Source organism: Mus caroli, unplaced genomic scaffold (genome assembly GCF_978045245.1).
Source record: "Mus caroli unplaced genomic scaffold, Mus_caroli_1 scaffold_10, whole genome shotgun sequence".
Lineage (NCBI taxonomy): Eukaryota > Metazoa > Chordata > Mammalia > Rodentia > Muridae > Mus > Mus caroli.
The window spans coordinates 115,647,798-115,674,805 of record NW_028227265.1 but is presented as its reverse complement, the minus strand read 5'-3'; the positions used below and the strand labels follow the sequence as shown (position 1 = coordinate 115,674,805).

The 27,008-nt window shown below is 42.4% G+C and overlaps 1 protein-coding gene across 4 annotated transcripts; it reads left to right on the top strand.

Moving 5' to 3' along the window:
* Nucleotides 1-2,128: 2,128 nt before the first annotated feature.
* On the top strand, nucleotides 2,129-27,008 carry Cdc16 (cell division cycle 16). 4 transcript variants are annotated; one of them, XM_021169416.3, is made up of 18 exons: nucleotides 2,129-2,305; nucleotides 3,443-3,497; nucleotides 3,585-3,682; nucleotides 4,988-5,026; nucleotides 5,673-5,813; nucleotides 7,546-7,705; nucleotides 8,573-8,664; nucleotides 9,311-9,444; nucleotides 11,143-11,222; nucleotides 12,278-12,327; nucleotides 13,305-13,378; nucleotides 14,134-14,259; nucleotides 16,111-16,263; nucleotides 18,321-18,384; nucleotides 20,846-20,907; nucleotides 22,434-22,569; nucleotides 24,149-24,239; nucleotides 26,448-27,008. In XM_021169416.3, exons 1-18 carry the CDS (start codon nucleotides 2,258-2,260, stop codon nucleotides 26,705-26,707), a joined length of 1,863 nt encoding a protein of 620 aa, XP_021025075.1. In that variant the 5' UTR covers nucleotides 2,129-2,257; the 3' UTR covers nucleotides 26,708-27,008. The 4 variants fall into 4 exon arrangements, with proteins under 4 accessions (XP_021025075.1, XP_021025076.1, XP_029336553.1 ...); XM_085844164.1 differs by lacking the exon at nucleotides 2,129-2,305 and adding an exon at nucleotides 2,521-2,613; XM_021169417.3 differs by lacking the exon at nucleotides 3,443-3,497.

Below are 27,008 nucleotides of genomic sequence, written 5' to 3'. Positions count from 1 at the left end.
TAGAACTGAGCACTGGCAGTCATTTATCCCTCTGCTTCCTGGCTGCAGACATAAAGTGACAGGCTCCTTCACACCCTAGCCACCATACCTTCCCTGCCATGACAATGTCCCATCAAAGTATAAGCTAAAGTATACCATTTCCCCCTTACATTGCTTCTTATCAGGTATCTAGTCAAGGTAAGAGGAAAAGTGATTAGTACAAAAGCTAGCGATAATAAGTTCCAGCCAGAGCACAGGCTAGGTCCACAGCAAGGAGACACTAACATCCCGTGTCCAATGGCCAGGTAGAGACTGAGTTCATCCCAGTTAGTCTTTAACAGGTTGGATGTAGAGGCACATCCATATTAGGAAGGGCCTCTGCTTTACTCTGCTGGTTCAAAATCAATCACATCCAGATACTCCTTCCCAAATAAACTTGAGTATTGCTGTGCCAGAGCAATTAAGAGCACGCAGTGGTCCAGTCCTTGAGTATCACAGCCCCTCAGGCAAGAGATAAAGGGATTGCATTATAGCTCAACCTACTCTGATGGATATAACAAGAAACATTCAGGTGTTGTTGACACTGGGCCCCAAAGTTCATCCTAGAGAACTGCACAGTTGAGTTACACACAAAACAAACTACATACAAATCTCATAGTGTTTTAAGGAAGTTTATACTATTCCCTTGGGCCACATTTGTAGCTCTCCTCTGTCACATGGGACCTCCCGCCACAGACTGGAGAACTCTATAAAACATTGCAAAGAACAAGGTAGCTTCCAATGAGGAAAAGCATTTAAAGTATCCTCATGAGCAAAGCATGTCTCAGAATGAAATATTGTACCTTTCAGCTTGCTTGTAGAAAAGAAGATATATTTGTAATTACACACGCAAAGTACAAAGGATGCAGAGGAGGATATGCTAGATAGGATATGCTAAGTAGGATATGTTGTAATCGCTACATCTGGGAAGACAAAGGAAAAGAGGAACTTCATATTGTTGTTGTAGGCATTACAGAGAGATCATGGGAAACTCAGACAATTCAGGAAAATTCACTGCAGACAGGAGAGGCAGATGGGGCACCTTAATATTCTGTAAGCATACACTTGTGCTTCGTACTGTCGTAAAGGAACCTGCAATGCATACTGCAAATAGCTCAACACATACACACTGCTAATTGTTTGTTTGTCCCAAGTGTCTCTCCAGGAACAATGAAGGTCTCGGCAGCCTGGGGACAGTGCAAACCCAGCTGCACAGAGCAATAACAGGAAGAAGTGCAGGAGACATACGGAGATACAAACCAGTTTAATCTCAGGAGTAAGGCTGACCCTTGACCAGAGGCAATATTAAACTTTGGAATAATTGCCTTTGTTTGCTCTTTATAAGGCTTTCTTGGCTGGAGATGAGATAAAAAAGACGGGGTGTTAGAATGTTAATCCGCTTCTTTCTCAGATAACTAGCTCTCTGAGTAACATCTGACTTAAAGATTAAATTCCCATCTTTGATGTTTACCATCTGTGGTGACAGCACAAATTTCCTTTATAAAACAATTCTATTCATAAAATGAATGAAAACAGCCGCCTCAAGTCAATAAGTATGGTTGGATTACTACCTACAAATGGAGAAGACAGGAAAAGTGTGTGTGTCCTTAAAATATTACCCTGTCATACATATGTGTCATTCACAGAAAAGGATGTAGCCAACTGCTCATTAGGGGTGAGAGCAGAACATTTGAGTGGTACCATTCTCTATACTTTCAAAAGGCTACACACGTGCACAGAATGGAATTTTAAGAACACAAAATGCCCTGTGTGGTAATGGTCCTCTGTATTTCCAGCACCCAAGGAGGTGTGTGTGTGTGTGTGTGTGTGTGTGTGTGTGTGTGTGTGTAGGAGTCTGAAAGTAAGAGGCCAGTCTGTAGAGAGAAAAATTCGATCTTAAAAATATTCGGTGGGGAGAAAGGTAGCTATAGAAGCGTCTCTTCCACTCCCGGAAGGCACGGAGTCCCGCTAGATCCCCTTTCCCCTCCCAGACAAAGGCGAACAGGTTAGGACCAGGAGCTGGCGCCCAAGATCGCCACGGAACTATTAGAGTGGGCACACACCCGACGGGGGGGAACGCTTTTGCACCGGACTTCCGGGGTAGGGCCTGTCGGAGCGGAAGTGCCGTGTGGCGCGCGGGGTCTGGTCCGGGCGGTGGTCGGCGGGCTTGGGTCTCTCGACACCCGGGGGCGCGCGGAGGCTCGAGAGGGCGTCGGGTGCCAGCCCTGGCCTCGCGGCCATGAACCTGGAGCCGCTGCGCAAACGCGTTCGGCAGTACCTGGACCAGGTGCGCGGCGGGGGCCGGACGCTGGGCTTCGGGGCGGTGGGGCCCGGCGGGGAGCGCGGCCCCAATGGCTCCGATCCTGCGTGGACTGCGGGAGCGGGGCTGGGCTGGGCTGGGACGGCTGCACTGGGACCTTGGAATCTGGCCGGACCGTAGGACGTTTGGGAGGATTTAGTTGTGGTTCTTATTGGACAGAATACTTGGGGAGACAAGCTAGCTGTCTCCAGTTAGGACTGAACAATAATACCCCGTGCTGGATCTTCAGCCTCCGCGCTGCTCTCCAGTGGACAGCCCGGACTGTTCGAGGGAAGGTGTGTCTCTGGGGTCCACGTCATTGTCATGTCATTTGTTTTTTTGCTAAAATGCTTGCTCTCCCGATAAATGAGAAATGGAAGAGATGCAAAGTGATTGAGCCAGAGGTTTGCACTTCGCTGGAAGGCTGCGTGCTAACGGGCAGTCGGTTTGTGATTATTTTCTTTGGCACTGAGTGAGATGTAGAGAGGACAATGTGGGCCTCTTTTTTCACTCTGGGGGCATCTGTTCAGAGCAGATTCTCGGGTCCATAAGACTTTCTCCTGGCTACTCATTGGGCAACCCTGTACTGACTATATCCTGAGGAACTGAGGCAGAGGCAGTAAGAGCCAGGGATCAGCACTAACCAGGACAGATTCCTGAGTGTCTTTCCGCTGTCAGATTAAGTGTTGTTAGAGTTGACTACAGGGGGCGACATTGCCCATGACCAGTGACTGTTAATGTGTTATGGGTTTAATTGTGAAATATTTGAATCTAGAGCTCTGCTAGATGCTACTTTGGGATTCATTTGAGCTTGTGGGAAGTGTTATTACATAAATGTCAGTATCAGAAGTTCTAGATGACTGCATTTCAATCGCTTATCCACTGTTTTAGATACTAGCTGATACGTTTTTGGTAGTGTATGAGTTAAACTGCTATCTTGAATTGTATATATGAAGTTCTTACAGTAATGACGACCTAAAACGCACACTAGCTGAGCTGTAAAATACAGGTGATTGGTGCTACATCTAAGAACGTGTTGTAGTGAGTGGTGGATTGGTGTGTGGATTTATATTAGTCGACTGTGGGGGCAACGGCAGTCACCCTGTGTTTGCTTTTTGTATGCAGCAACAGTATCAAAGTGCTCTGTTTTGGGCAGACAAGGTAGCTTCACTCTCTCATGGTGAGTGACATGCAATTTATTTCCCCTAATTAATCTCTAGAAAGCTCCCCATGAGCCTCTGACCACTTGTGTAATTTTGCCCCTCAGAGGAGCCCCAGGATGTTTATTGGTTGGCTCAGTGCCTTTACCTCACAGCGCAGTACCACCGAGCCGCCCATGCGCTCCGGTCACGCAAGCTGGACAAAGTAAGTACCGAAGCTGTGGGAATTTCTGTTTCCCAGATGTCGGAAACGTCACTGGGGCCTCATGTTGGGTGTGTGTTTAAAAGAACTCCAATTTTTTATTTTTATGAGAAAAAAATGTTTTCTCGGTTGGTTTGGGTTTTTCTTTGGGCGGGGGGGGGGGGGAGGTTGGGGGGGGCTGTTGAGACAGGGTTTCTCTGAATAGCGGCCCTGGCTGTCCTGGAACTCAATTGGTATATCAGGCTGGCTCTAACTCACATATACCTGCCTACCTTTACCTCGTGCTGGGATCAAAGGTGTGTCCCACCACACCTGGCTAAGAGATTTGGTTTTAATTTTTATTTATGTGTGTATGTGTGTGCCACCTGAGAAACCGGAAGGCAGCGTTGGATTCCTTGGAACTGAAGTTCCAGGCACTGTGAAGTGCTCTCTGAGCAATGGGAACAGACTTGTGTTGTGTTCTTTGGAGGAGCAGCAGGCACTCTTAACTGCCAAGCCATCTCCTCAGCCTAAGAGCAAGGCTCTCACTTCAAGGCCCAGTCTTTCATTTCCCACCTCTTGCCCACCTGTCTGGTCTCTTAAGTTCTCATTGTAATGGTTTTGCTTTTGTTTGCTTGAAAATTTTTGCTTTTTTTTTTTTGTTTATTTGTTTTTCGAGACAGGGTTTCTCTGTGTAGCCCTGGCTGTCCTGGAACTCACTTTGTAGAGCAGGCTGGCCTCTAACTCAGAAATCCGCCTGCCTCTGCCTCCCAAGTGCTGGGATTAAAGGCGTGTGCCACCACACCTGGCAAATTTTTGCTTTTTAATATTATACTTCTTTATATAGTCTGTGTGTGTGTGTGTGTGTGTGTCTGTCCTAACCCACCTGTGGGAGTTTGTCCTCTCCTATCATTTGGGTCCCTGAGGACCAGACTCTGGTCATCAGTCTATGGCAAGTGCCTTTAGCTCCTGAGCTGGCTTGACAGCTCAGTTTGCTTGCTTTGAGATCAGCTGTCACTGTTTTTCTTAGTCTGGTTTCCAGTTCTTGGGCTCAGGGCAATTCTCCTGTCTCAGCCTCTTGTGAGGTTGGGATTGCAGGCACATAACTTCTCTTGGATCTTTGGTGCCTTTAACATGTTTTTGATGTTTGCTAAAAACACTGGGGCTCTTTCTTTTTTTTTCTTTTCTTTTTTTTTTTAGCTGTAAAGGAGAAAGTCTAAAACTCTCCATGCGTAAGTTTTCTTTTAAAGTAGATGTGTATGATTTTTACATTACACAAACATGTTACACATGTAAAGCGTTTGACTTTCTCACTCCTTTCTTTTCTAGTTGTATGAAGCTTGCCGATACCTTGCAGCTAGATGCCACGTAAGTGTGCTTGGTTTCTGTTTTATCTGGTGGAAACGTGACTGTGAACAGTGTGCAGCCCTCACAGATATGTGGCAGCTGTCCCACCAAGTTAGCATAGCATTGCGTAAAAAAAGTCCTTTTTAGTATTATTTTCTATAAAATATTCATTCTTAATTTATTCTTTAGTCATTTAATTTAAATAATGGACATAGTATTTATTGCCATTTAAAAATCTAGAAGACTGGGCTGGAAAGATGACTCAGCAGTTAAGAGCACTAACTGAGCTGAGCGGTGGTGGCACACGTCTTTAATCCCAGCACTTGGGAGGCAGAGGCAGGCGAATTTCTGAGTTCAAGGCCAGCCTGGTCTACAAAGTGAGTTCCAGGACAGCCAGAGCTACACAGAGAAACCCTGTCTCAGAAAAAAACAAACAAACAAAAACCAAAACAAAAAAAAGCACTAACTGCTCTTAACCAGAGGTCCTAAGTTCAATTCCTAGCAACCCCATGATGGCTCACAACCATCTGTAATGGGACCTGATACTCCCTCTGTTGTGTCTGAAGACAGCTACAGTGTACTCATTCATATACAACCAATCAATCAGTATTTAAAAAAAAAATCTGGAGGACATGGGTGATGAATGGAACTTGTATTCTCTCCATAGTATGCTGCAAAAGAGCACCAGCAGGCTCTGGACATCCTGGACATGGAGGAGCCAATTAACAGAAGGCTCTTTGAGAAGTACCTGAAAGATGACAATGGCTCCAGAGACCCTTCCAGTGACTGGGAGATGTCACAGTCCTCCGTGAGTGATATGTTAGCATGTTTCAGCAACAGCAGTGGGAAATGCCCATGTTGCATGGCAAAAAATAAACCCTTATACATGTGTATAAAAAATTATGGTTATCTGCTTGTTCCAAGTAACCAACAACTCTTAGACACTTCTGACTGAGCGTCAGTATGAAGCTGTAACAATATGGATGTTCTCTGAATAGGCTGAGCTGGGACCTCACAGATGCCTGGAGCTGCACACGGTGGCGGGGGGGGGGGGGGATTTTCCTCTCCTCTCGGTGGTTTGGACATATGAAGAGGAATCTTAATTAGCTTCAGTTGCTTACAGGAGAGAACTTTTTATTTTCTTGATAGCACAATCTAATATCATTAGCTAGGTTTGAGTTTGTATTATTTATAATTCTACAAAATTGAAACAGACTTAATTAACATAATTAATCATATGCTCAGGTTATTTCTGGTTTGTTATTCTTAGCATTTACTTAGATACAGCTTACACCACACAGCTAGAGTTCACTCATTTGGAGTGTACAGTCCAGTGGCCTTTAGTGTGGTAAAGCTATGCCAGTTCTACATCTACCAACTTTAGGGCAGTTTTATCATCCAGAGATTCCAGATTACTTACTTGTTACCCACAAATTTACCTCTCTCCTTTATAACATGGCTATGAAGGAGCTGGAATCTGGTTCCTCTCCTGTTCATTTTAAAAAAATACAGGAATTTTATGCATCTGGGCATCTCTCATCCCTTACTCTTTCTTTATTAATTGTGTACTTAGAAGTACACTAATTTTCTGCTAGGAAATGCATATATTTACTATCTTGGGATTATTTTTGGACCACCATTAATTTCAGTTAATGTGTTTTGTTTTGTTTTTTTTTCGAGACAGGGTTTTTCTGTGTAGCCCTGGCTGTCCTAGAACTCACTTTGTAGGCCAGGCTGGCCTTGAACTCAGAAATCTGCCTGCCTTTGCCTCCTGAGTGCTGGGATTAAAGGCATGCCCGGCTAGTTAATGTGTTTCTTAAGGTTTAGAGTCTTGACAGGATCCGAGTCCACATTCTGTTGGTAGGTAGTAGGATGGCCAGCACCCCAGAGGTATCCACATCTCCAGGCCTTACAGGGTTCTGTAATTAAGGTATATTTCCCCTTTTTCACAAGTTAGGAAAGGAAACAGAGGCCAAGACAGATTAAATCATCACACAGAAACACACGCAACTCTCAGAGCCTGCACTCAGGTCTCTGGGCTCTCCCGGCCACTCTTCACCTTAACCTTGAGCTGTCTTGCTGCCAGGGTCTAATATTCTCTAGGCCTTCTCATTTGGTTTACACGTCAGACCGTCTTTCATTTTTATTTTATACAGTCTCTTGTCACTCTACGTTATCATCAAGGGACATTCCTTGAAGCCACACTCCTGAGGTACAAAGCTTCATTGGCACAAAGTCACCAGTGACCAGTGTCCAGGAAAGACAGGCCAAAGAAGCTTTAGTCTAACCTCAGACTTACTATGTTGCCCAGGTTGGCCTTGAACTTGCAAATTCTCCTTCCTCAGTTCCAAGTGCTGCTATTCTAACCTGGTGAAACTAAGGCTTCGTTTTGATGTTGTATATCTGTTGATTTATACTGTGCCTTGGCAGTTCAGATAACATTGTAGACATAGTAAAGACGTCTCGGTGTTCTAATAGTATATATCTCTAAGTCAAAAATTAATTTTATTTAGCATGTAACAAAATGTATTTTCCAACAGATAAAGAGCTCTATTTGTCTTCTGAGAGGGAAGATCTATGATGCTTTAGATAATCGCACCCTGGCTACCTACAGTTACAAAGAGGCTCTGAAACTGGACGTCTACTGCTTTGAAGCCTTTGATCTTTTGACATCACACCACATGCTGACAGCACAGGAAGGTTTGGGAACGCCTGTGTTTGTCCATCTGTGTATGTGTGTGTATCTGTCTGTGTTTTATGGTCGTTGTGTAGAATAAGTAATATTGCGTGGCTTGGCTTCTTTTCTGAGATCTATATAATTAAGAGCAGGGTACACAATAGGCTTACACACACCTAGCTCTCCTAATGTCTTCATGGAGTGAGCACATCACAAAACAGTATGATGCAGTGTCTTTTGCTGGTAGAGTCTTTGAGGGAGGTGATATTGTGGAATCTTTTATGAGAAGTAGTTTAAGGGGTAGTTATTAACCAAGATTCAGTGATTTTTCATCCTAGCCATACTTTAAATCCCTGTTTCCAAGTCCCAATCTCAGAGCAGCTTAATCAACAATTTCTAGAGGCTGGGCTCTGACAGCAGGTGTGACTCTAACCCCAGAGACTCAGTCACTGACCGGCCGGCTGTGTGACGTGGGTAATGGAGAGAACAGAGAACACAGGGTTGGTAATGGAGTTCATACACAGACATAGCCAGAACACTGCCTCTTAAACCAGACAGGGACAGGGACGAGTAGGAAGCTGGCTGCTGGCATCTGGTAGAAGCTGAAGGTCCTGGAGAGAGCCCTTCTGTGCTCAGGATGCCTTTCAGAGAGGGCCACACTGTCAGTGTAGTCATTGTCAGGGCCTGGGTTTGTCAGGCCAATGAGGAGAACCATCTGAAGTCTCCTGGCCCAGCTCTCCAGTAGCAACCACACTGTAAGGATTCTCTACTGTACTTTGATTTCATTTTCCCCTGAGTTGATGTACATAGAGGACTATAGAAGAGTATTTTCAATTGCTGTTTTCCCATGAATATCTGAAAGTGTCATTTTTTTTCTTACTGTTCTTAAGAAAAAGAACTTCTGGACTCCCTGCCTCTTAACAAGCTCTGTGCTGAAGAACAAGAGTTGCTGCGCTTTGTATTTGAGAACAAATTAAAGAAGGTGAGGAAAACCTCAGCTAATGTTTCCCTTCTGTGAACACCTTACATTGTTCCTTAGCGTTGGCCTTTTTCCTTTTATCAGTTACTTTTGTACATGTGCGCGCTGTGTGTGTGCGTGTGCACATGTGTGTGTAGGCCAGAGCTGATGTCAGGATATTTCCAGTCAGTTTTCCACAGATCCTCTTGGAACTTTGCTGCTGGAGCTGCACTGGCTGGCCAGTGAGCCTCCAGCATCTACCCGGCAGCTCTTTAGTGCTAGGATTCCAGGCCTTGGCCATGTGCAGCTTTTACATGGGTGCTGGGCCTGGAGTGTAGGACCTCATGATTGCACAGCAATTGCATTGCATCCAGCTCTAATTTAAAAATCAATAACTGTTTATTAACAGTAGCGTGTGCCACAATAGATTATGTAAAAATATGAAAATGCTTCCTAAGTTCTGTCTTCTAAACTTGTATGTGACATCCTTGCTATGGTGGAAGTCTGTGATGAAAACATACTGATGAGAATTATTAGAACCCGATGTTAATAATGTTTCCAGGGGCCCCTGAGCCCCTGGTGTAAAGTCCTCCCGTCTTAGGCACAGCATGCACTGCTTCTTCCTTTGCTTTGCTAGTGCTCATTTCATGTATGCATTTTTCTGTTGCAGTATAACAAGCCCAGTGAGACCGTCATTCCCGAGTCAGTGGACGGCTTGCAGGAGAATCTGGATGTGGTAGTGTCTTTAGCTGAGAGACATTATTACAACTGTGATTTTAAGATGTGCTACAAGCTTACTTCTACGTAAGTATACTTGCTGGTTTTGTGTCAGAATGTGAGCTTCGGTCTGTACTGTCTAATTCACAGACACATTCTCCGATAGTCTTTTATTAATTGGTGGCGGTTGAAGTTTCCTTTACTGTTTGTAGAGTATTGAGCTGTATTGTTGCTGTATTAAAAGAGCAGGTTACAGGCACCAAGTTAGCGATATGTGTAGCTCACTACAGTTACTTGGGAAGAAGCTACATGTCCACCTTCCCATCCACTGATGTGGGACTGACAGTGTCCCTGGGCTGATTATACTGAAACAGAGAGGCTTACACAGAAATGAGCAATGACATGTCTCCAGCCACCAAGAGCCTGTTGGCCTCTAACACACCACAGTCCAGGCTTCAGCTCTCTGAAGGTCCTCCTCTTTCCAAAGTGTGACTCAAGTAAACCCAAGAGGTGATAGCTTGAAATACCAATTTGGCCCATGGTTTTGTAAAATTCTTCATTGAGTACTGCTAGATCTAAGGCAGTCCTGTGCCCCAGGTGCCCTGTCTTGCATGTTAACTAGCTAAACCGTCTCTAATACCAAGTGCCCATTGCATGTCTTCAGACATTGCAGTCCAATTACACTTTGTAGATTTTTGTGGAGCATGGGGGGTGGGGGGGCAAGGTGTTCATTTGGTTTTTGGTTTTTAATACAGGGTTTCTCTGTAGCCCTGGCTGTCCCTTGCTCTGTAGACCAGGCTGACCTCAAACTCAGAGATCTACTTGTCTCTGCCTCCTGAGTGCTGGAATTAAGGTGTGCCACTAACACACCTCACACCTGGTTTTTGTTTTGTTTTTCTGTAGTTTTTTTGTTTTTTTAATTTTTGAAATCACAAAAATTGTAGTAAATAGTTATATATTTAAAAGTTTATACTTTCTGCCGGGCGTGGTGGCGCATGCCTTTAATACCAGCAGGCGGATTTCTGAGTTCGAGGCCAGCCTGGTCTACAAAGTGGGTTCCAGGACAGCCAGAGCTATACAGAGAAACCCTGTCTCGAAAAACCAAAAAAAAAGGTTTATGCTTTCTATCCTTTTAACTAGTTAAGTTCTGTTTTTAAAGTAAAAAGGTAAAAGAAAAGCTAAAGCTAATTTTTATTCTTCCCAACCAAATCAGTTTTTTTTTTTTTAAAGATTTAAATATTTTACTTATATAAGTACACTGTAGCTGTCTTCAGACACACCAGAAGAGGGCATCAGATCTCATTACAGATGGTTGTGAGCCACCATGTGGTTGCTGGGAATTGAACTCAGGACCTCTGAAAGAGCAGTGAGTGCTCTTAACCGCTGAGCCGTCTCTCCAGCCCCACCATACCAGTTTTCTATTTATGCTTATTTTATTTTTGTGATCCTGGAGATTGGATCTAGGACCTGCCCATTACGGGCAAGTGTTCTGCCATGAGCTACATCCCAAACCTTCTTTATTTTGAGACAGAGTCTTATTAAGTTGCCCAGGCTGGCTTTGAACTTGTGATCCTTCTGCCTCAGCCTCTTGAGTAGCTGTTACTAGTAAGTATGCACTGTGGCCTGGCTTCCCTTTCCTTTATAATGAACTGAAGTAAAGTGTTAGAGTTACAGCATCATGGCCTGATATGCACAGTGACTGAGTGGGGTGGGGGGCGATGTTTGAGGTGATGAGGACTTTATCACACTGTCTTCCGGGTGGTAATGTGCTGCTTTAACTTTCAGAGTGATGGAGAAAGATCCTTTCCATGCAAACTGTTTACCTGTGCACATAGGAACTCTTGTGGAGCTGAATAAAGCGAATGGTGAGTGAACACTTACATCCCCAGTCCTGTGATCCCACCAGCTGAGGGGGACCTCACACTCCTGATCCTTCTGCCTCTACCTCCCAAATGCTGGGAGTGTAGGCATAAGCCACCAGGCCAGGCCTTGATTTTTGTTTTTGAGAGCATTCTGAACTATTGAAAGTTTGTATTACAATTCCTGGCTAATTAGATGCAGCCTGGTTGACCCCAGTAGGACTGCTGCCATCGTCAGATGGCTGATGATCGGTTTCCTGGCAAAGCAAACTATTTCCCATCCTCCTGCTTCCTCTTTCCTCTTCACAAATGCACCTTGTGATTCAGAGTAGGCTAGCTTCGTTAATATCAATTTTGTCTGTTTTTCCTTCCTGTTTTTTTTTAAGTATGAAACTATTATAGACAAACAGTTAAGTCAATATTTAGAAAGTGGAAAGGAGTAGATATTTCCCATGTTTTAACATTTGAGAGACATTTAATTTGTTGGGCAGTATATTTGTCCTTAAGTCCTTTGAAACCAAATAATGAGTTTAGTCAAGAGAGAGAAAAAAATCTAGAGAAGCTCCGGCCCTACAGTCACTGCGCTCTGCACCCTGGGGTCTGTACATCAGACCTCCTGGAAGCAAACATGCAGACTTTTGGCCACCTAGAATACTGAATCCAGAATATACCATATGTGGCGGCTATAGGATATGTTGCCATGAAATGCTAAGACGTGCACTTTACTTTAGCACTTGCTTACATGGTAAACACAGAAGTCTAGTTAACAGTTTGATTTATGCTATCCCCCTTTTAGCCTGTGGCATGAGGTGTGTCAGTCTCTCAGATGGTGCTCTAGAAGAATCTGTGCCTCACCTAAAGTGCTTATGTGGCCCACCCTGTGCCTCTACTCGCTTCTAGCCAGTGTCAGTGGTGGCTGTTGGGGCTGAGGGAGGCTGTATACCAGGTGGATTTATACCTAGAGGAAGAAGAGATGAGATTGCTGTGTGAGAGTGGGTGAAAGGTCAGATGTGAAATTTAAATTATTTATGTCATATATTTTTCCCTTTTTCCTAAAACAGAACTTTTCTATCTTTCTCACAAACTGGTGGATTTATATCCGAGTAATCCTGTAAGTAATACAATTTCCTTTTTCTTTTTGTTATCTAAACTTTAAGAAAATATTTTGCTAGTATGTAGACAGTAGCTTATATATTTAAGTTCAAGCAAATAATGTTTGTGTGTGTGCATGCTTGTGTGTGTGTGTGTTGTATGAATACTCTGTCTGCATGTACACCTGCATGTCAGAAGAGGGCATTAGATCCTTTTATAGATGGTTGTGAGCCATCACGTGGTGCTGGGAATTGAACTCAGGACGTCTGGAAAAGCAGTCAGTGTTTTTAACCCTTGAGCTAGCTCACCAGCTCTAAAAACACTGTTATGTTAAAGCAGTGAGACAGAATTTTCTAGTTGTAGAGATAATAGCAAGAAGCTTTATTATCTGTTCCATGAAATCATTTTTACTTACACTAAAGCAATAGCTTTGATTAAAACCTTTTTCCTCTGGTTATAAAAGTATATATACTCCTTTACTGCTGAAGAGCACAACATTCCAAGTTAGTGAAGTCTCCCTTTCCAAGGATAGAATTGTTGCATGGCATTTTGTATGCATGTGTAAGTCTCTGGATTGGGCTTATGCTTAGAGAGCTAAGAGTGAAAAACAGAATCAGGAGCTGTGTGTGTCCTTAAGACAAAAGCCAGCGAGCAGAGGCTGAGTCTCAAGTAAGAAAGAATGTGTCTAGCTCAGCAAAAACCAGTGTAGGGGAATCCAGCCACCAAAAACTCAGAGCCCAGCTAGAAAGCAAAGGTGAGCCAGGGTCAAGCCAGAGCTCAGGCAAGTGTGCTGTCTCAGTGGAGCGACCTTGGGAAAACCATAATAACTGTTCCTTTTCAAGACCTCAGTAACATGTGTGTGACCTCAGAGAATCCCTAATTTAGACTAAAATTTTGGAGTTGAGAACATCCAACCCACCCTCTGTCTGGCCTCCCTTGTTAGATCCCAGTTCAAGGTTAAGTGTCTCTGGTTATAGTAAATATTGGACTTTTTAGGTGTCTTGGTTTGCGGTGGGATGTTACTATCTCATGGTTGGTCATAAAAATGAGCATGCCAGAAGATATCTCAGGTATGAATTTGTTTTCTTCTTTGCTCTGTAGTGAACCTATGATACGAGAATTGTTGCTCATAAGCTTGAATGCAGTGAGTCCTTTAAAACTAGCATGGATGAATGTTCCCTTAGCAGGCTCTACTCACTTGCATTGTGTATGTGTATACCATTCACTAGGATGCAGAGGTAAAGCAGGGTTGCAGGCTGTGTCCTCCAAGACCTTAGATTGCATTGTTTTATTTGTACATGAGCATAGGAAACAATCGTGTTTCCTTTACACTGTCAGCCTTCAGCTTTTGCTAATGAAAAACACATTAAACTCGGAATGAGATTAGGTTAGCCTGGCATGACCACTGAGTAAGTAGGTTCCTGAAGGATCTGCTATGGTTTCAGGTTTTCTTGCAGGTTGTTAGGAAATGTGCACCCAGGGAGCCCAATATGGTTCCTGGTCAGAGCAGGCCCACGTTACGTGGCCATTTAAGCCACCAGTGTTAACCCTGGGTCACAGAGTGGGCTGCTGCGTAAATAGTATTTGTAAGTTGCATACAGAATGCCAAGTTCAGCTATTTTACTTTATCTAAAAAGCACAGGACTCGCCTGAGGCTGAGGCTTTGTAGTTTTATGTGTTGCCTTTCGTTTGGGCAGCACTCACAGCAGCCGTCCACTTGTGAGCAATTTACTCAGTCGTGTTGCTAATGGTTTAATGCCATGTACTTAGACAAACCTAGAAGCTGAAGAATAAGTCCATTACTTGAATACTGCTTTTGTTTCAGCAAAGCTACCACGTTGGAGAAGACCTACGGTCCTGCCTGGATAGCCTACGGGCATTCCTTCGCTGTGGAGAGTGAGCACGACCAAGCAATGGCTGCTTACTTCACAGCAGCACAGCTGATGAAGGGGTAGGCACACGGCAGGACTGCATGCCAGTAAGGGCTTCTCTTGCCAAGGGGAGGGTGTTTCTCTTAGGAATACTGTTACAGTTTGGGTCCTGAGTTAGAACTGTCACACATGTGTTGGGTAACAGTCTGTATTTATAACATGACTGGCAGCGGAGGGGACAAGGTTGATGTGATTCTCTTCCAGTCAGCTCGAGAGAAAAGGGAATGAGACCAAAGGGAGACTTGAACACAGAGCCTTCTTTCTACTCTCCATGCCCTGAAGAATGGACGCCTTATAGTAAAATCCCAGCACCTCACTGTTGCAGCTGTATTCGCTGCTGTTTAAGCCTGTGTCACTGCTGTATATGCAGATCGGAGGCTAGCTGTTTCTCCCTCTGATTTTCTAACAATTCTGCTTTATGTGTTCTGAATCTGCTAATTTTTAGATGTGTAATTATTTTATCTCCTTGATGCCCTGAGTTATTTATCACTAGAATGTCCCCCCTTGTCTCTGGTAACAGCCCTGTTCCAGAGTCTGTTTCACCTGGTCATGTGGTCACACCAGCTCTCACGTGTTACTTTGCCATCCTTTCAGGATCACTCTGCTGTAGTGTATAAACTGTCAGTCAGCAGTTAGAGCCCTGTCCCTTGCAGTCTCTGAATAGAAGTAGAAGCAGCATACGGTTACGTCATTTTTTTTTTTTTCTTCTTGCTCCAGTCTCCCTCTCTCCGGCTACTGGTTAAGTCATTTTTAAAACTGTATTTTTTACTGTAGTGTGTATTCATTTACATGTAACATGGTGAGATAGACTTATTTCAGCCAATTAGTTCATTTTCTACCAGTCATGTTAAATAATTTACAGTTTGTATTTTAGTTCTTTTGAGTTTTGTTGTTTACAGTGACTTTCTTAGTGATCATCTGTGGGTAAGCAACATCTTAAAGCAGTATAGTTTCAAGTACTAACTCTGTCCCTTCGTGCCTCCTTTGTGTTATTATGAATCAACTTATACCTCATAGTTGTATATGAGACCATGGTTTATACTGATGTTGTTTTGTAATCACATAGAAGAGTTGCAAACATAGTGACAGTTCACTGCCTTCTGGTCACCACTGCAGTCACGTAACTTATGTTGACTGACCCACTTATTTTCCACGTAGATACAGTTCACATGTAGATGAGTTACCAACTGTGTCCTTACAGTTCCACATAAGGAGTGGAACTTTAGTTTAGTGCTTTAGTTTTCTTCAGTAGATCTTCTAGTGCTGGTTTCTCTGTTATACCTAGCTCATATGGCTACTTGTACCTGTTTGTTTGTAAGCCCTGTTATCATAGTTTTTTAATTCTATTTATTCCACTTTGGAATAGTGATTATTTGGTTCTATTTGGTTCTCGATTATAAGTTCTGTTTGGGGGTCCCTGAATAGATGGCTCAGCAGTTAAGAGCCATCTTAATTTCTCTTGCAGAGAACTAGGTTCAGTTTCCAGTAGAGCTCACAGCTGCCTGTACCTCCAGCTTTGGGGAATCTGATGTCTGCTTTTGGCCTTCACGGGCTCCTGCACACATGATAACACTAGTCATATGCATGTATTTAATTAATTAAGTTCTTTTTTTTTATTAGCTGTCCTCTGATGGGGTATTGTTCTTATAGTTTTGTAAACTTATTTTCTTTAGTTCTTTGAATATTATCCTAGCTTATTTAAAGTACTGTCTTTTAAGTCCAGTATCTCCTCTTCTGCTAGCACGGTTTCTGTTTAGACTGTATTTAGAGTTAGAAAAAAGTGAATGATAGATTCTAAATAAAGCTGACAAATTTCTATTGCATTACAAAGTTTCAAGCATTGAATATGTGAAAATTTCAAATCTTTTCAGGTGTCACTTGCCAATGCTATATATTGGATTAGAATATGGTCTGACCAATAACTCGAAACTGGCTGAGCGGTTCTTTGGCCAAGCTCTGAGCATCGCCCCAGAAGACCCGTTTGTCATCCATGAGGTTGGAGTGGTTGCCTTTCAGAATGGAGAGTAAGTACCTGAGGGCTTCCACCTGGTGTGGGCTCTTTGAAGTGGGGCCTTGGCTCTTAAAACTCCCCTGACCAGAGCTGCTCTTCATTGGATTTTTGTTTTATAAAATGAGTTAATTCATTTTTATTTTTAGATGTATTATTTTATGAGGCAGGGATGAATTCAAAAGTAGAAATTCTCATGGTGGAATCCCCTAAAACACTAAACCATATTGTCCTTTTCCTTTAATATGGGCTGCACAAACTCCAGTACCCACCATGTGGTCTGGACAACATCTTCTTTGTCAATTAGATTTTAGATTCACACAGTTTCACATTTTGAAATTAAAAAGGTCATTGGCAGAACAAAAAAGTAAACTATTGCCCGGTGTGGCGCACAGCTTTAATCCCAGCACTCGGGGAGGCAGAGGCAGGTGGATTTCTGAGTTCGAGGCCAGCCTGCTCTACAAAGTGAGTTCCAGGATAGCCAGGGCTATAAGAGAAAAACCCCGTCTCAAAAAAACCAAAAAAAAAAAAAAAGTAAACTATTTGGATCATCTTGATAGTATGGCTTTTCCCTTGAGTATCTAGAGGGTAAACAGTTTGGAGGAGAAAACGGTACACTGCATCAGGCTCTACCGAAGTGTAAGCACAGCGTTGTTTGTGTTCTAAGATTTCGGTTATCGGGGCTGGAGAGGCAGCTCACAGAGGAGACACTTGCTGCCTTTGCAGAGGACCAGGATCTTGTTCTAGCATCTTCATCATGGCTCACAGCAGTTATAACTCAAGTTCAAGGGGACCCCATGCCCTCTTCTGACCTCTGTTGACACACACATACATTTAGGCAAAACACTTAGGGACATAAAATAAATCTTTAGAGTTTTTTCAGTTATGTTGTATAAATATTATAAAGAGGGTTTATAACCTCAAAAAAATGAAGAATTGTTATTTTACGTGTGTGAGTGTTTTGCCTGCGTGTGTGTTTTGTCACAGAGGTCAGGGGATTCAGGCTGGTTAAGCCACCTTGTGTGTCTTGGGAATCGCTGAGCCAGTTCTCTAAACCCAGAGAACTTTGGGTGTAGATGATACCTCAATATAGTTCCTCCTCAAAATATGCAGGCACTTTCTCTGTGAATTGACCTACAAAAGTCACTTGTTCTCTAAAACCAATACTCAAGAGATTTTAATCATCAGACATGTAGATATGAAAAAAGCCTGAGTCCACTGGAGTCAGCTGAACCATTCCTGGCTAATCTCACACCAAAGTATGCCCAGTCTTCTAATATAGTCTTTTGAGTGCTGTGGTTTTTTTTTTTTTTTTTTTTTTTTTTTTGGTTTTTCGAGACAGGGTTTCTCTGTGTAGCCCTGGCTGTCCTGGAACTCACTTTGTAGACCAGGCTGGCCTCGAACTCAGAAATTCGCCTGCCTCTGCCTCCCGAGTGCTGGGATTAAAGGCGTGCGCCACCACGCCCGGCGAGTGCTGTGGTTTTTCACAGCGTATGTACTTTGTTGGTAACTTTACTGTCTAAAATAATTTCCAAACTCACTGCTGTCTCTTGTGTACCATAAGTAGCCATCGTGTGCCTCCAAGGGAATGTGTGCAGTAGCTAAACGTTTGCTGAGTGAGTGTGCTATCTGCTGTAGGTTTGGTGTTAGCGAACTGATGACAGTATATGTTAAAGACAGCTAATCATTGTTTAGTTGGTGAAATATTGTGGCCAGACATTTACAGGAGTCTAAATATCACTATTCATTAGAATTGACAATCTCCGAAATCCTGAGCCTGTGCAATATTAGTATCAGAAGATTAGCTATTACTGTCTGGCTCAAATGATTTTCTTTCTTTTTTAGTTTTTGGGATTTTTTTTGTTGTTGCTTTTTGAGTTATCATACAAAGTGATGAGTTTCTATGGCATTTTCATGTATGTGTGTCGTTACACTTCATTTTTATTCATAGTATAATCTGAGTTATTTTTAGCAGTTTTCATGTTATTTTAGTACTACTAGAGATACTCAAATTTTTCTCAGTGTCTTATCTTTGCAAATTGTGAATAACTGCTAACCCCTCCTCTATTTTAGATGGAAAACAGCAGAAAAATGGTTTCTCGATGCTTTGGAAAAAATTAAAGCAATTGGGAATGAGGTATTGTGTGTACTATCTGCACATACAAACACAGACACCACAGGGCATATTTAATGTTGGATGTGGAAAATGCAGGTAGTCTCTCTCCTGAGAAGAATCAGCTACTGAAGAGAATCATCACAGATAACTAGACAGTCACCTATACCAAGAGAACATGAGCTCAGTCTGATTTCAGAGCAATTACTGCGTGTGACATGGGGCAGAAACCAAAGCACACATGGTGGTTTTTTGAAACAGTTTCTGATGGCTAATCAAAGTATTCGTCTGTTACTTGACATTGCTTCTCTAGAGCTTCAAAGGGCCTCATCTTTGGCTCAGTAAGAAAAGCAGTTTGGCAGCAGACCAACTTGTTTAGAACTAGGTGTCATTCAAGTGCAGACCCTTTGTGGTTTTCATTAGTTAGTGCGAATGAATTAACCTTCTAATGGCAAGGCTGTATGTGCCCTGCATTACTCATAGTCATTTAATTATGAGCATGTGTACCTAAGAGAGTGCATGTGGCTGCTCTTTGGATTTCTCATCTCTGGAACTGGTACCTGTCTAGCCTTACTCTGTTCAGCATTTCACACCCTGGTTTTCCTTCGTACCTCATGCTTATGGCCTCCTGTCCTTTGTGTCTACTTCTGTCTCTCGGACAGACACCGTTTCTCCACCTGGGACAGTCTGCCTGACCACATAGATTGAGCTCTGCTTGCTTTGGTCTTTTACTGTTTATCATTTGAACTTACAAACATTGCTGTGTGTTCTACATGTGTGTCTGTAAAACATGGGGTGTTTTTCAGTTGAGTCTTGGGTAGTTCTGAATAATACTAGTGTTTTTGTCAAAGTAGGATTGCCAGTCCCCACATTCCGTCATTGAAACAATTAAATACTTTGCTGTTCACTGGTCTGGCACCTGGAGCCGGTTAGAAACACAACCCTAAGATCTGTTGAGTCAGAGCTGCAGGTTTTAGCAACATTCTGAGTAGAGTTTCATGCATAGGAAAGTTTGAGAAACCTAAGCCACTCCTAAAAATATTTTTTTATTCATAGGCAGTTTGCAATCTTACAAACACTTAAATATAAGAGCATACTACTATTGAAGTATCAGAATGCCAATTAAAAGTTACAGGAAAGGAAAATACTGTTTTACTTTAAGAACCTGCAGCAGAAATCAACCTGGCTAACTAGAAATGCTCATGCCCAGGAATCTCTGAAGAATTTTTGTTTGCATGGGCTGGGCTCTTAAATCCAGCCCTCAACACCTTGAAAAGATGACCCAAGTTCTTTGTTTATTTGCTTAACATGTATTTACTAAGTGCCAGCCAGCCATGAGCACAGAACTAGGCATCAGCTACAGTAAAAACTGTTCGCTGTGGTTTCAGCCGCCAGAGCCATTGAAAAACACAAGTAGCTAATCTGAGCCATGGCTAAAGTTTTACCTTAGCATCTATCTAGAAATTACTTGGAATATTATTTCCCAAAGTTTCTGAAGTATTTTTTCTATAGAAATCTGTGAAAAGGTTTCATACTCAGTTAAAGTCTGGGAAATGTTAAAACTTTAACAGAGTCAAGACTCAAATTCTCCAGCAGAACCCACACTCTCTCCTGCCCACTACCCTCCAGGAAAGGAAACAGACTGACTGATGTAGGAAAACACTCCATGCAAGGGTCGCACACCACATACTCCATCCTTAGTATGCAGGCATTAGCTAGACAGAAATAAGGGACAGGTATTTCAGAGGTGGAAGTGGCTTATGCAAAAGCGTGAGTGGATTCATTGTGTTTTGGATTTGACATTTCAGAGGACATCAAGAAATGGAGCAGGAACGTTAAGTGGGTTATTAAAAACCTTGAAGTGGTGTTAGAGAGCTGGCAGATTATCCAGGGAGAGAGAGCATGAGAAGTTTCAGAAAGAAGACAGCATAGCTGTGCTCATAGGGTAGGGGCTCAGGCTAGACTCCTAATATTGGGAAGCCAAGGTGTGTGGCATTGGAGGTGTGCCTGCCAGGTAAACTGAACAAACTCTAGAGAGTACTAGAAAGGCCACGACATCCTGTTCCCACTGAATTTGGCTGGTTTGGACATTTGGGATGAGGTTAAAGAGCTAGAATGACCAGGGGAAGATGCATTGGTTTAGTAAACCGAGTTGACAGTGCTTGTAACATTTCTAGATAGAAATATTTACAAGGCAGATGGCCATAAAAATCCAGGCTTTCAGATGGACTCTAGATGATAAGTGCACAATTTAAATTTCTTTGGCCTGGCTGGACTCTGGGATGAAACTGTGCTAATTACAGTCTAGTACTGAGGAAGTCTCATCTCGTAGAGGAGGAAACTGAATGAACCAGTAAATCCTGACTCTGCTCTGTGTGTGTTGGGGTGAGGGGGATACCCAAGTTTGCAACTTGCAGGATGTGAAATGAGTCACTGCAAACAACTCGGGCTGAATAATGATGTGAACTTGATGTTGATGTTCTAGGTAACAGTTGACAAATGGGAGCCTTTGTTGAACAACTTGGGGCATGTCTGCAGAAAACTTAAGTAAGTGAAGTAGAGCATTTTCAGTTGTATTCGTTGACAGTGGAAGTGTGTTTATTTTGAATAGCCTTTCTGTGTTTATTTCATGATATCCTCCAGACACCATACTTGGTTGCAACAAGCATCAACATCCCGGTTTTCCTATTTCAGTTGCTATACTTTTATTTTAGAAACACTGAAAAGTATAAGAGCTATGGCTTTTTTTCCCCTCCCTTATATTAAAATATTTAATATTCCAAACTAATTTGGAAGCACTTAAACATTCAGGTCTAATTAAAGCCATATCCATACTCTGGTTTTGTTTACCCAGAAGTTTTATGATATCATAAACAGGTGACAGTTACAGCTGTGCTCTTTGCTGGAGACGGACCTCAGTGGTAATGGTGCTTGCTTGCCTAGTATGCAAGAAGCCCTTGCTTTGTTTCCCAGCACTGTGGAAAACCAGGCATGGTGGCATGTGTGTCTGTGATCCCAGCATTCAGTAGGTGGGAGCGGGCAGATCAGGTTCAAGGTCACCATGGCTACATTGTGAGTTGGGGGACACATGAGACCCTGTTTCAAAAATGTGGGAGGGCGGGAGGGAAGGATGCTCTTTTGTCAAAAGTAAGTCTTGGGAACAAAATGTCTGAGAAGTCAGCAAGTGTGTTAGGTGTGGCAGCACACATCCACACAGGTAGTCCCCAGGGGCTGAGGCAGATGACTGCTGCAAGTTTAAGGTCAGCCTGCACTAGAGACAGAGGAAAACTTGGTCTCAACAAACAGAGGGATATTACATTGAATATCCTTATGTAAGACATAATGGTTTAACAGCTTAAAATAAGTGAAATACATCAACTGGGGGAGGGTGGTGGGCAGGAGAGAGTGTGGGTTCTGCTGGAGAATTTGAGTCTTGACTCTGTTAAAGTTTTAACATTTCCCAGACTTTAACTGAGTATGAAACCTTTTCACAGATTTCTATAGAAAAAATATTTCAGAAACTTTGGGAAATAATATTCCAAGTAATTTCTAGATAGATGCTAAGGTAAAACTTTAGTTGCTTTCAGCTGCCTTTGGTATATAAAAGTTATATGTCACAGTAAAAAATGGTGTGTTATGAGGCTCAGTATGGAAGTCCAGGACTTTCTGGCTGGTGTCACAGCTTCATGCTGCAGTCTCTCATCCAGCTAAGGACATGCCAGGAAATAAATACATGTTCTGCTTTAATTTTGAAACAACCTAACTAACTAGCCCTGGCTGGCATGGAACTAGCTGTGTAACACAGGCTGATTTCAAACTCAAGAGGTCTGCCTGCTTCTTGTCTCTCAAGGTCTGCTATTAAAGGCCTATAAGGTAACACTATACTCCACAGGGAAATATGTTTTAAGATGGTGAAATCCATAAAAGTAAGTATGGGGAGTTAAAAGTCTAGACCATATTTCTTAGGAAAGACTGAAGATTCACAAGGACAAGTAGAATGCTTTTAGTCAGCACTTATATTCCATCCAATAATTGTCTCCCCCCCCCCCCGCCCCCATCTCTTCTTCCAACAGGAAGTATGCTGAGGCTTTGGATTACCACAGGCAGGCACTGGTGCTAATCCCTCAGAACGCGTCCACCTACTCTGCTATAGGGTACATACACAGTCTGATGGGCAACTTTGAAAACGCTGTGGACTATTTCCACACAGTATGTCCTTTGCTTATATTTTACTCTGAGTCTGGTTAATAATGTGCTCCTTAATTTGAAAAGATCTTTTCTAAGCCACATCTTACTGATTATACATTTAAACTTCTTTAGTAACTCTGTGGTTATTCTTTTCTCTGCAAAGAAATTATGCATATTATGTAGTATTCATCACATCAGAAGTAAACATGAGACTGTCCTGCATATGCCTTGAGGTATTTGTCCCTCAGTCCCACCTGGATTTGTCTATCCAAGAAGAGAGAGAGGATTCCCTGACCTCCTCCTGAGAACTTGGACTGTTAACCCTGTGTTCTTCCTGTAGGTGAACAAAAGCACTCACAACAATAATGTGTATTTATCACAACAAAGAGTTCGTGTACCTTATTTCATGAAAGCTAAGAGGTAGAAAGCCTGAGGTACGTCTTTGAAGGTCCATAGAAGGAAAAAAAAAAAAAAAAACCAACATAAAGACAGAAAGTGCTAAGTTGTGCTTTAATATATAAATATAGTGACCACTTAAGGAAAAAAAATGGCAGCGAAACTTTATTATCATCATCTGTCGTGTTTTTGTACTCATCTACACCTAGATTTCAATTTTTTTATCATGAAGAATATTTATTTTTTATTGGATATTTTATTTATTTACATTTCAAATGTTATCCCCTTTCCTGGTGTCCCCTCCAGAAACCACCATCCCATCCCCCTCCCCCTGGTTTCAAATGTTTTTATTGGCATTCTAGTCTATGTATTAAAAAATAAAATATAAACGAATAAATGGCTTCAGTTTCCAGCACAGGCAGGCGGTGTCACTCTCTTCCTTGCATAGTGTCTTGGTGGCAGCTCAAGACACTGTGTAAGGAAGAGTCGGGGTTTTACACATCTTATAAAACCTTCAGATTGCTGATTTGTCAATAAAAGGCTTAGACAACCTCGACAATTTGTAGACTACCTTTATATAGCCCTCACGTGGTCTCTTTCCCCTCCCCTGACCACTAGGTCCACCTTCACAGGCAGGTCATTCATATTACAGCTGTGCCTGTCACAGCAGCATCAGGATACAACCAGCTCTAAGACACCAGAAACACCAGAAACATTAGAATTTGAGAATAGGCGCCTTAGGTCAGCTAACTAATGATCCTTGGAGAGACAGGTAATGTATGAGGCAGTGCAATATTTGAAAGATAAATTCATTGGTGTAATATTTTCAGGCTACATAAAGACCTAAAGTTAGAGTGTGATCATAGTAACACTGAGCTGGTCAGCGTGACCTCAGAATGTTTAAATGTGCATATTAATATAAATGACTGACCTTTCATTGTGTTAATGCACAAGGTTCACACAACTCTAAGGACAGTTTTCTAGTGTGCTGGGGACAGGACAGCCTTTAGGGCAAGAGTGGAATAGTGTGATGACCATCCCCGGTCCTCCCTCACCTGCTGTGAGCAATCATCAGCTTTAGAGCTAGCTACTCACTGCTATCCTGGCTAACCTATCCAGGACTCCATAGGATGCTTTCTGAAAATATTTCTAACAAAAGGGAAGAAGTAGCATTTGAATAGCTGTGCTTGATCTTTTTTGGCAGGCTCTTGGTCTTAGGCGAGACGACACATTTTCTGTTACGATGCTTGGTCACTGCATTGAAATGTACATCGGGGATTCGGAAGCTTATATCGGTAAGATTAAATTGTTCTCCTGACACCATGTTATACTCTGTTTTGGTCTCTTGAAATCTCATCCAGCATTCGGAATCAACAACTATATTTAATTTGTTGGGAAAGTGTAGTATGAGTTAGTGGCTCATTTCAAGTTTAATGCTGACTATACAGAGAACATTTGTACAGAATCATGGTAGAAGAAAAAAATCATATTTCTCCAAAGAAAATGAATGACTTTGTCCCTTTATTTTGTAACACAGAGCACAACATAATAATATATTTTAATAGATTAAAATATCTTTCATTTATTTAATAGTGATTTATAATACTTTGAAGAGCTTTTTTTTTTTTTTTTTTTTGGTTTTTCGAGACAGGGTTTCTCTGTGTAGCCCTGGCTGTCCTGGCACTCACTTTGTAGACCAGGGTGGCCTCAAACTCAGAAATCCACCTGCCTCTGCCTCCCGAGTGCTGGGATTAAAGCCATTCGCCACCACGCCCGGCTGAAGAGCTTTTATAATGATAGAATCATTTAAATACAATTGCTATATTCGAGCACTTCTTTAAGAACAAGTATTGTGAGGTCAGCGTAGTACATTAAGGTTAAATGTTAAGATCTGGACTTAGGGGTAGGTAAAAAAAATAGAGACTTTAAAGACTTGTACCTAAATAAACATAGAGAGCAGAAATGATAAATTGAGCTTTAATAGAATGAAGAACCTGGGCTAGAGAGATGGGTCAGTGGTTAAGAGCACTGTCTTCTTCTAGAGGCGGCTCACAGCCATCTGTAATGGGATCTGATGCCCTCTTCTGATGTGCCTGAAGACAGTGACAGTGTACTCACATAGGTTAAAAAAAGTAATAATAAAATAAATAAAATAAAGTGAAATAAAAAATGAAGAACTAAGCTAGGCTGGTGGTGAATGCCTTTGATCCCAGCACTTGGGAGGCAGGGGCAGGCGGATTTCTGAGTTCAAGGCCAGCCTGGTCTACAAAGTGAGTTCCAGGACAGCCAGGGCTACACAGAGAAACCCTGTATCACAAAACAAACAAACAAAGAACTAAAGATATGACTGTAAGAAGAAAGGCCTGCCACTGAATGGAGGGTGTGAGTCACAGCCTATCAAGAATTAAAAAAAAAAATCCCTACAAGAAAAGAATGCATAAAAATGTGCAGAGATGCTGGAGGAGGTAGTACCGCCTGTCATCCTGTCTCTCGGATTGCTGAAGCAGGAGGATGGTAAGATCCAGACCAGCTTGGGCTATACACAGCCTCATGGATGGTATGCTTGTGTATGTTCTGTCCATGGAAACGGTAAGCACCGGAAGGGCAGCATGAAGTTAGGGAACCATTGAAGGCATTCAGCAACATCCTTACCTAGGAATAGAGCTGGCATTTGGTGTAAGAGGCCACCGAACAACTTCCAAGCAGCTAGTGCTTCTAACCACTGAGCCATCTCGCCAGCCCCAACTCGTGATGATGTGAAACTACAGTTAGAAATGAGTAAAACCTGGCAAACCATTAGTGTGTTGTCATAGTTACCAGTTAAATATTGCTGAGTCACAGGCTTTCATCAACAGAAATAAAGGCTGAGTTCTGTGCGTCACTTGCGTGCTCTTCCCCTGGGCTCTCTGGTTGGCTAATGTGGCTGTGGTCAGAGTGACTAACTGATGGGCTCACAGTGGGTGAAGGACCTCAGCTGGGATGACATCAGATCTCCATTCAGGACTGCTTCATGGTATAAGTGGGCTCAGAGATCTAAAGGACAAGGAATAACCTCTTCTGCCAAAGTGCCTGGCCCTGAAAGCTGTCAATTTGAAATGTGTAATAGTTTCAGTTATGTCAGAAATTACTGACCTTAATCTGTCTAATTAGATTGGCCCAAGTAAATTCTAATGTTGTTATATACTTTGATATACCTTGAAAATATACTTCATTCCTATGAGCAGTAGTTTAGTGACTGCCCAGCATGGTTAAGATGTATGCTTACCCAAGCTTTGGGAAGAGTTAGCTCTGAAGCCATGTTGGTACCATGATTGCATACACTTTGAAAACTTTTCTAAGCATCTCCTTTGAAAATGGTGGAAGATAAAGAAAAAGGAAAGAAGAAAAATGGCTTCCCCTGTGACCAGTGTTTATGTTGTATAAAGCACAGCTGGACTTAAGTGGCAGGGCAGAATCAGTAATGATGGAATTTCATGTTTTCTAATGATGGTGTTTCTTTTTAGGAGCAGACATTAAAGACAAATTAAAGTGCTATGACTTCGATGTGCATACAATGAAAACTCTAAAAAACATCATTTCGCCTCCATGGGATTTCAGAGACTTTGAAGTAGAAAAGCAGAACACAGAGGAAGTAGGGCTTGCACCTCTGCAAAACTCCACTAAAGCTCCAGAGTCCAGACCTGCCTTGGAAGAGACTTTTGAAATTGAAATGAACGAAAGTGACATGATGCTAGAGACGTCTATGTCAGACCACAGCACATAGCCACAGCACTGAACCTGACAGAGGTCCAGGGCCCAACCCTCATGTGCCAGAGTAGGTCAGTGCTCCCCTGCAGCTTTGCTATGTCCTAAGAATTGTCCAGTTCCTGATGTGACTCCAAACTACATCTCTACATTTAGGACCAGCAGCCTGCATTAACAGGTGGGACAGCAGGCCTTGGCAACAGATGTTTTCTGATTTTCTGAACCTACAAAGTAGTTAGTTACATGTAGCAGAATAAAGAAGGTCAACTATTCGTTATCTTTTTCATTGTGTCTTTTCCAATAAATTTATATTAGAAGTT

Coding starts and splice junctions, on each gene's coding strand:
- Cdc16 (XM_021169416.3), top strand. CDS start 2,258: ATGAACCTGGAGCCGCTGCGCAAACGCGTTCGGCAGTACCTGGACCAG. Junction 16,264..18,320: donor GTTGCCTTTCAGAATGGAGA/GTAAGTACCTGA, acceptor CCTCTATTTTAG/ATGGAAAACAGCAGAAAAAT. Junction 24,240..26,447: donor GGATTCGGAAGCTTATATCG/GTAAGATTAAAT, acceptor GTTTCTTTTTAG/GAGCAGACATTAAAGACAAA.